The sequence below is a fragment of the Propithecus coquereli genome, unplaced genomic scaffold, assembly GCF_000956105.1.
Source record: "Propithecus coquereli isolate 6110/MARCELLA unplaced genomic scaffold, Pcoq_1.0 Scaffold163, whole genome shotgun sequence".
NCBI lineage: Eukaryota > Metazoa > Chordata > Mammalia > Primates > Indriidae > Propithecus > Propithecus coquereli.
In genome coordinates, this window is record NW_012140858.1 from 194,097 (window position 1) to 204,006 (window position 9,910).

A 9,910-nucleotide genomic window follows, 5' to 3' on the forward strand; every position below is an offset into this window, starting at 1 on the left:
GATAAAAGAGAGGAGCACAGTTATCAAATTCAAAGAAGTGAATTTGATTTTTCTTGACCCCCAGGAAAACAGTGGATGCCAATGGAAGCTTTCCTAGTCAGTTCTATTGAAAGAGGAAGGAAATTGACATGAACAAGTCTTTTTGCCTGGCCATCCCAAACCTCTTCTGGTTCCAGTGACTTTTCTTGCAGACTGCTGTGAGGTAGAACCCGGGGGGAGTTTCAGAGGGTCATGGCTTAACTACAGCTCTGGAAGCAATGGTAGAAGTGGGAACCCTGAAGACCTCTGCAGTGTTGCTCAGAAACCAAATGCAGGGGCTGAGTCACAAGAGTAAAAGATTTGCAACACAGTCTCTGTAGAATGTCCTTCTCCTTTTATTGGCTCTTGTCTTTTGCATAGGAGATTGATATTCTTTACCATATAGAGCCAGTATTACAAACTTTTCTGGACATTTTCAAATTTTCTAAATTGATTGAGGTATGAATCTGTCAGGAGATATGATTACATGTATAAACAAAGTTTAGAAGTAGACTCATTTGTATAATGTGACCTAAATAGTCTCAAGTTGTTTTTTTTTAAAACCCCATAACCAGGGTGCTGTTAGCAATATTCAATGAGAAATTCAATTCCCAAGAAAGCTTCTTGGGACCTGTGTATCCACATTATAATCAGAGGCTTGTTGACTGACTCTGGAATTAGAGTATGGCGGGGTAGATTAGCTTAATGACCAATGAGTTTTATTTTCCAATGGCCACCTGGAAGAAAATTCAGATTTGACATCCTTAGTGATCTTTAGAATGCAAGCATTTTGTTCCATCAATTCAGAAGACATTCATATCCTGCGGACACTAGTTAAGATTTAATTGTTTATAAGAGTTTCTTCTACTCTACTTGACGGGGAAACTACCATCTCCATACAGAACTAAGACCAAGCAGTGCTAAGCCTTTCCTCAAAAGCATACCTTGGACTTGCTCAAAAGCCTAGACAGTTGAGAACTCAGAGTGTTATATCATCATAAAATAGAGTCAAAACTGTTGAATGGCAGCAGCCAGCAAGCAGTAGCATCTGCAGAAGGAATAAAACCAGAAAACCATATAAAGTAGGAGAGATATTTGCCCTGAGTCAGGTTGGCACCAGGACAGAATCAGGAGGGGAGGGAGAGCTGGCAAAGGGATGCAGGAGGAGACAGAAGCATCCACCCATTGATTCATTTGCTCATTCACTCATTCATCACACTCATGATGAATGTATTATATCCACCTGGGATTTTTCTAGACACTGAGCTTTCAAATCAGACATGAACTCCTCCAGGTGCTTGGAACAGTATGAGAAGATATGTGAAGTTAAGATCTGAGTTAAACAGAAAAGGGCTTGGAACAGTGGATTAGGTCAAATGATGGAGAAACTTGAAATGTCAGCCTTGAATACAAGGGTTTAGCTTTGATTCGTAGGAAATGCAGGGGGACGGGCATCAAATTTTAACTAAGGGAATGACATACACTGAGCTGTGTGTAGATCTGTTTGGAGAACAGAACAGAGCTATAGCGCTAACTTGGAGGTGAGTAGGACTGTTGCAATTGTCTAAGTAAATGGTATTTACAATGGAACTGAAAGTAGGGATGCCATTGCTGAAGCAGAGAAGGTAGACTAGGAAAAGGGTAGAACCTTGGGGAACACTTCTACTTGAATGCAACAGGAGACAGAGAAGCCAGAGGATACCTTGGGGAAGTTTCAGGGATAGAAGCCAAAAGAAGAAGTTTCCAGAATATGGAAGCTGATTAGTTATGGTGCTTCTGTGTAACCAAGGAATACAAGGATTGAAAAATGGCTATTTAAATTAGGTGCAGGGAGATCCTTTGTGACTTTCAAGACAGTAGATATACAGATGAGGGAATGAGTGGAATATAAGAATTGGAAACAGTAAATATCTTCTACTCTTTCAAGAATTAGACCACAAAATGAAGGAGAACAGACTGAGAGAAATTAAGATATGTTTATTAGAGATGTTTTGGTCCCAAGTGACAGAAAAACCAACCCAAAGTTTACATAACTAAATAATCTATGGGGACAGTTCAAGCTTCAGGCATGGATAGATTCAGGGTTCAATTAATGCCATTAGTACCTCTTGGCTTTCCTCTGCTTTCCTCTGTACGGTGGATTCATTTTCAGGTTCCTTATGGTGACCAATTAGCTGTAGTAGTTTCAGCCTTTTATCTTCCCAAATTCAAACCCAGTGATATCAAAAGAATAGGCTTTTACCTAGCTGCTTGAGCAAAGTCCTGTGATTAGCTCTGGTTCGGCTTGGGCTGGCTTGGCTGGAGTCAACGGCCCATTGCTGATGGGGATGGAGTTCACTGATTGATCTGAGAGTGGAGATGGAGCCCCAAGGAAGCACACGGGCTAAGATTGGAAAAGGGCATGATTCCTCGGAGGAAAATCAGAGAACTGTTAATAGAGAATGGAGAAAGGATGGCAGGTGGCAAAAAAAATGTCCAAACTCCAAGTATGAAAGAGGATGATAGACAGAGGTTTGGAGCAAAAGGGAAGAAATGCAATCAAGGGACATGAATGGAATTGATTTCAAAAGGAGGAGGCATACTCATTTCTGAGATGGGAGAAAAAGAGAAGATATAATAATAAAAGATAATACATAGACAATTTGACAAGTAGGTAGGGTGAATTGAGGGTACATATGTTAAATAGTTTTAATTTTCAAGTAAAAGCCCAAAGGAGGGAATATGTAGTGTTTTATTGAAAAACTATTTAAATCTATTTACACCAATTACATTACAGCAAGTACATACAAATAGAAACTGAAAATAAAATTCTACTGCTAGCATATCCAAAGCTTTCATTCTTCACATTGTAGACATAATCTTTACAAAGCTTAAGCATGGAGTTTTTTTTACTTTACATACATTCTTCATAACATTTTTTACTTGCACACCATTTCTTACAGTACATGTATCACAATTTTCTTAGCCATTCTACTAAAAAAAGAAGACATTTAGATTGCTTCCATTTTTAAAATTAGAAATAATGCTACAGTTATGATATACTTAGCTGTTTATTTTTCCTTTAGATATTTCTGTAGCAAAGCTCCCAGAAGTGGGGTGACTGTGTTAAAGGAAATGAGCATCTTGTGTCTCCTAAGTGTGTTCAAAATCACCTTTCATAAGGTACCCACAGTTGTCAATGCCCCTGGCCATATATGAAAGTACTGGTTTCATCACACGCCGAGTATTTTAGATATTTTATCCCATCAATATCTTCAAGATAACTAACATAACATGCTGAACACTTACTACTACCAGGATGGGTCTAAACACTTTATTCATGTTAATTCATTTAATTTTCACAACAACCTTATGAGGGAAAAATTTATTATGATCCCTGTTTTTATAAATCAGGAAACTAAGATACAAAGAGATTAAGTAAACTGGTCAAGGTCCACAAGGAGGAAGTGGTAGAAGTAATATTTGAACCATGAGAATCTGAATATGGAAACTATGTGCCTCAAACACTGGGCTGTATTGCCTTGTGATAGTTTTTAATTAACATTTCCTCAACTGTTGTTAATAACTCATATACATTTGTGTGAGAATTCCGTCATGTCCTTCTCTGGAAGATTCTCGATGGTTCTGCCCCAGGGTAGAGGTAATAGTGGGATAATTCTTATGGATTTGGACACCTCGGGTGGTCTGAGTGGGGAGATTTATTATAAGTTATGCAATTTTTTTTACCCCTTGCTAGTATGTAACATTCAGAAACTAAAATTTACATTGCTAAGTATTAAAAATAAATGCAGTCTTTTCATCCACTCATGATAACCCAGGCCTTTTGGGGGACTCTGATGGTTCTATCATCTAATTCAACCCAGCTGGTTACTATGAAAACATACCTTTTGGTTTTTCTTGAACATCTGAAATGTAGGTATTGCTTTGATGTGACAACTTTCAGCCAACTCCTGGGAAAGAAAAGAAATGGCATGAAGTCACAGTTTTGGTGTCCTCTCTCTGTACTAAGCACGTTACTTGATAACTTCTCAGAAGGTATGTCTGAAAGTCCAGGGATGCCTGACACTTTACAGATTCTCCCGATGAGAACTTTTCTAACATATTCTCAAAGCCTCCAGGAAAGTCACAACAGAAAGTGGCTATTCCAGCATTCCTGGGCCTTTTCATCCCAGAACTCCAGGAGATAGGTGAGAGATGGAGCCCACAACAGAATGGTTGCTTAATGGCTAAATGAGCTCTATTTAAAGTACCTTGTGAAATATTGCAGAGAGGCCCCAGTGGAACCCAACACGGAAAGAGCCCATTGAAAAAGTAGGAAAGAGTAAATAAGTCTTTATAACTCAACCTTGAGACATGGGATGATATACTGGTCCAGCATTTTAAATAAGGCTTACATGTTTCTCTCTTTTAAACTCTATAATTTCTTTGCTGCCCATCTTTATTTGTGAGAGATTTGGAGCCAAAGGACAAGAAAATATGCCAGAATCCCAATCGCTTTAATCTATTCCAAACTGGCTCTAAATGGTAGTTGCTGTTTATTTTGTTGAGGAGTCAAAAGAAAATTAGCCACCCACAGGATCCACAGAATTGGACATCTCTCTCTAATATACCTATCATTTTATTGGCATTAGTCTCTTTTCCTGCCACCCAACACACACATACAAAATTAGAATTTTCATAACCACAGTAATGACAACTAATAAACAAATTACTATTAGACAAGTGTGCATTTTATTTCACCTTAAAAGACAAAGAGCTATGATCAAAAGCCAGACAATAACACAAGTGGGCGAGGGTGTGGAGAAATCAGAACTCTTGTACATTGCCAATGAGAATGTAAAATGATGCAGCTGCTTTGGAAAGCAGTCTCTCAGTTTCTCAAAAAGCTAAACATAGAGTTATCATATGATCCAACAATTACACTTTTAGATATGTACCCAAGAGAAATGAAAATTTTTGTTCACACATAAACTCATACACTAATGTTTATACCAATAATAGCCAAATAGTACAAACAACTCAATGACCATCAATGGATGAATGGATAAATAAAAGGTGGTCTATCCCTACAATGGAATAATATTCACGATAAGAAGGAATAAAGTACTGATACATTCCATAATATGGATGAACCTTGAAAACTTATGCTAAGCGAAAGAAGCCAGTTACTGAAGACCACATATTCTATGATTCCCTTTAAATGAAATGTTCAGAATAAGCAAATCTATAGACAGACTGTAGATTTGTGGTTGCCTAGGGTTGGAGGTAGGGGATGGAGGGAATTGGGTGTGACTGCTAAAGGGTACAGTGTTTCTTTCTGGAGTGATGAAAATGTTCTCAAATTGATGTGATGGTTGCACAACTCTGTGAATATGAAAAAAGATAAAGACCATAGTGACCCTAGCTGTGTTCATAGAATATGATTCTGTATTCATAGTATATGATTCGGCTTAAAGGGAAGTTTACAATGTCATACTTTAATGAAGCTTGAAGGAAATGAAGAAATGGAACTTCTGTTATGCTCTGGGGACCATGTCATATATTTAATGTATTTTATCTCATTTTATCTTCTGTTAAGTATTAATATTATTGCTCTGTCTTACCGCTGAAGACACTGAACTTTATAGAGGTTAAATGATAATAGGCCACAAAAGCATTAAAAGGCAGAATAGTAAATAACACTTTTTTTTTCATTCTAAAGCTTAAATTCAATCTAATGTATGCACGGACCCCTTGTTATTGTTACTTTTCCTCATTATAAATTAACAAATGTTAGGAAGAATAATTTTGTAGAGACATTGTGTGTGTTATTACGACACATTTTGATTGAGAATATGAGGCTGATTATTTTTGGGAGGGTGGGATGAGGAAGGATGGCGCTAGGGACACGAGGGAGGGATTTCTGGGAATTTCTTGTGATGTTTTTAAAAAACACAAGAAGCGTAAGATACAGTAAGAGGAAAGCAAGGTTTACTGAAATGTCTGTAATGCATTGAGTTGAGTTAGGTTTTAGAAATTAATTAATAATCTATCACAGGGATGCAAATCCTGGTATTGCCTGCCTAGAGCAACTCTGCTGACGCGGATGCTGGGACGGAGACCAGAGTGAATGGTGGAGAATGCTGGGATTGATTAGTGAGGTCTGCCGAGCGTGGGCGAGGAGAGGGCTGGCAGGGGAGCCACACACTTGCTAACCTTTTTTTTTTTTTTTCCTCTTAAGTAATACAAAATATACAAGAGCATTATGAGGGAGCTTACTACAGCTTATCAGAAAAAATTGTGAACTTCTACTTGATTTTCAATTGATTAGGTAATCCCTGAGACGGTGCTACTCAATTACGTTGTGTTTAGATTTTAAGTATCTACGCAGAGGATTGAAGATTCTTACCGGAGAAGCATCCACATCCACATTAGCAAAAAACACATTTTGGTATTGCAGAGACATTGCCTTCAAAATAAAAGAATAAAAATTCCCTGTTAGTTTGGTGTTAATATTAAAATATGCACTAAAGAAGTGTCTTTTGGCAAAAACAAGAAAGAAACAAAAATTTGTTAAAGAGAACATGAACTAAAATAAAGTCCTTATCCCCCCAATGGATGCACCTCTTGGCCAGGAGGACTCCAGAGAAACCTTAAAACTGAGTTCCCAGCCATGATGGGATAGGAAGTCACACAGGCCTCGTTATAACCCCTCCTTTGCTTTTTTTCTTAAGAGCTAAACAGAAACCAGTCTCATGATCTACTCCTCCCTATTGGCAGTTTCTGCACTACAACTAACCAGCATTCTTTCCTATTAAGAGACCACCCACCACGGAGCGGTTTTTACTAGTCTATGGAGTATGTGCAGAGAGGGTTTTCATGTCCTCTGCTTCACCTTTAGACACCGAGGGCTGCCATTTTCTGACCATGGACCCCATGAAGGAGCATAAAGATTGATAGTGCATGTGTATGTTTCTTCTTTCATAAATGTTCATGACTCTTTCCATTCCTTCTTAAATAGGTATATATGGCCACTCTGCTCAGCATAAATTCCTGTTCCCATTGTCCTTCCCTCTGATCACCGTTTCTGACTTCTGGCCAGAGGCTCTGCTTCCCAGCCTGTTGGGATGGCCACCTACAGGCTGCAAACTTTTATGAGAAATAAAGCTCTCTTTCCAAATTTATGAATCTCATCATTTTCTTCACTGAATAAGAGCTAAGCATCATTCTGGCATTCACTACTGCCTAGAACTTGCAGCACCAAGTCCAATGCCAGACAGTGCCAAGGTCAGATGGTGCAAGGATCAGTGACAGAACCAGGGTCAAAGAACCAAATACAATTAGAGTTGTAGCTTAGAAAATGACACAGGCAAAAAAAAAAAGAAAAAAAATTATGAAATATGTGGTAAATCCACACATACTCAGTGGGGTGGCAGGAGGGATAGTAGCTTTCTCCTGGGAGAGGAGTTGGGAGAGTCTATCTTCAGTGGTCTTCATGATAGCGTTCTCTTGCCAGGCATTTTGAGAGGCAGTGGTGCTGCTGGTGGTAGAATTCTGCTTGAGGTGATATCGACCTCACCATGCTGACCATTAGCCTAATTGCTTTCCACCTCTATTGCCATCCTCCATGCTCTACTACATATTAAAACTGGATTTTCCGGACTCTTTTGCCAGCTAACTTCCAGTTAGGTTCTGCCAAGAGGAAGCATTTGCAGGAAATGGAAAGTGGGAGGAGGGGAGAAGTAATTCTCTTTGCTTCTGTTTTGTTCTGGAATCATCTTTGGCAGTGGCAGTGAGAGTGGTACTGGTAATGCCTCTGGGGGAAGGGCATGTAGCATTATCAGTAGCAACAGTGGCCTATAAATGTCAACTCCTGGGTTTCTTTTCAGATAGCCATGTTCACACCTTAAGGACATTTGATAGCATCTTTATTTGTTTGCTTAAATCCTATCTCAAGCATTTCCAGTAGCCTATTTCAAATGGGACCTCTCTCTGATGGTGGTGTGAGGCATCCACAGCTTGACCAAATGGAGGCAAAAACAGACGGAGTGTCACTGGGGGATTCTGCCATGGAGAAGCAGGAAGAAGCATGGCATGGAGTGTTCAGGCGGGTATGTGCAGAGTGCCGCTGTAGGAAATTCCCCCAGTTGGTTTGTCCATGGATAGTGACTGCAGTGGTAGCTCTTTCTTCAGTGGTCCATCAAGATGGAGAAATTGGGGAAAAACTCTTGGATAATAGACACGAAATTCTTTGGAGTTTTGGAGTACTTTTCAGATTAAGATGATGTTGTTTTTGACTGATAGCATCTCCATGCCAGGCAGGAAAATGATGTTGTCCAAGAATTCTGGAGCACTTGACTTACACTTTTCCAGTCTGAAGATAAATGGATGCTCCACAGTAGGAATCGTGGGTATGGGTTTGACCATATGGACATCTAATCTCCAGAATCAGGTTCTATTTATGAAGTTTTCAGAGTCTCCCAAGTCTGTCAGGAAGTGTACAAGGACATGATGTTTGTCATTTTTGCATCAAGTAGTAGCTAGAAGACATGGTACAGATATGAGCTCCTTGCTAGGTGGGATTCCTTTATGGACATTGCTTCCCCCTTTCTATCCATGTCCATCCACCTAGGACCCCTACCCTCTTCCCTAAAAATCAGCACCACCACCAGCAACTCTTCTTTCTGCTCTGTTCTTTCTCATATATAATCTGTTGCATTTGGTCATCTATTCTGTTGATCTTAACTCTAAAATGTTTCCTGAATTCAATTTTTCCTTTTTCTCTAAAAGCCACTGCCCTAGTTTTGGAAAACCTATCATTGAGACTGTCATTCACCTTGGGTTACCTGCCTTTGGTCTTTCCAAATCATTCTTGTATAGCTGCCAATATATTTTCTAAAATGCACATTTGATCATGATAAAATCCTCCTTAAAATTGTTCTATTTTGACCCACAAAAATGCATTAAGTTATAGCACGAAGTTCTTCTTGACCTGGCCTCAGCTTCCATTTTTCGCCACTTCCATTGTGTACATTGTATGTTAGACTCATAGACTACTTGCCCTCTCCTGATCACATCACACAATTTCCTGACAAATTTATAACCTCTCCTTTTCCAGAAATGCTCTTTTCAGAATTCTTTGCTCACCAATCCTCCTAGCCCAGGGTCAGCAAACTGTGATCAGTGGAATAAATTCTGCTCTCCACCTGTTCTTGTAAATAAAGTTTTATTGGAACACAGTTTGCCCATTTGTCTTTGTGTTGACATTGCCTTTTGCAATACAATAGCAAAGTTGAGTAGTTGTGACAGAGACAGTATGGCCTGCAAAACTGAAAATATTTACTATCTTGTTTTTTATGGGAGAAGTTTACTGACTCCTGCTCTTAGTCGTGAAGGTCCAGATCAAATGAGACTGTGATGGTTATTTAAGATTTAAAGTTTCAAATCACTTCTTAAAACCCATATTTAATTATGATTCACTTTTCTTTTTGTTGTTGCAATACATCCTTTAGCAATTTCTCTGGAAAGAACTCGCGGATACTAAACTTTTAGTTTTTGTGTATCTGAAAATGTCTTGAATCTTCTTCCTCCCTTGAATAATGGTTTAGCTAACCAACTTCCATTCCACCTCTCTGTAGAGCCTGGAAAGGGAAAAAAGTGAAGATTCCTTGGGCTCTCTTGCAGCTAGAGTTCTGGATGCAAATTTGGTTTTACCAATGAGATGTGTGTTTAGAAGTTTTGGGCCATATGAGGTGGCTCATGCCTGTAATCCTAGCACTCTGGGAGGCTTAGGTGGGAGGATTACTTGAGCTCAGGAGTTCGAGACCAACCCGAGCAACAGCGAGACCCCATCTCTATTAAAAATAGAAAAATTACCCAGGCGCAGTGGCTTGAGCCTATAGTCCCAGGTACT

General features: G+C 39.2%; 1 protein-coding gene across 1 annotated transcript in view; it reads right to left on the minus strand.

The window, feature by feature from the left end:
- Positions 1 to 9,910, minus strand: part of TXNDC8 (thioredoxin domain containing 8 (spermatozoa)) — a 26,264-nt gene that overhangs the window by 9,956 nt on the left and 6,398 nt on the right. Inside the window, exons 3-4 of the mRNA XM_012641128.1 lie at positions 6,407 to 6,466; positions 3,903 to 3,968 (exon numbers count right to left, since the gene is read on the minus strand). Coding sequence (XP_012496582.1) covers positions 3,903 to 3,968; positions 6,407 to 6,466 — 126 coding nt within the window. The remainder of the gene's footprint in view (positions 1 to 3,902; positions 3,969 to 6,406; positions 6,467 to 9,910) is intronic.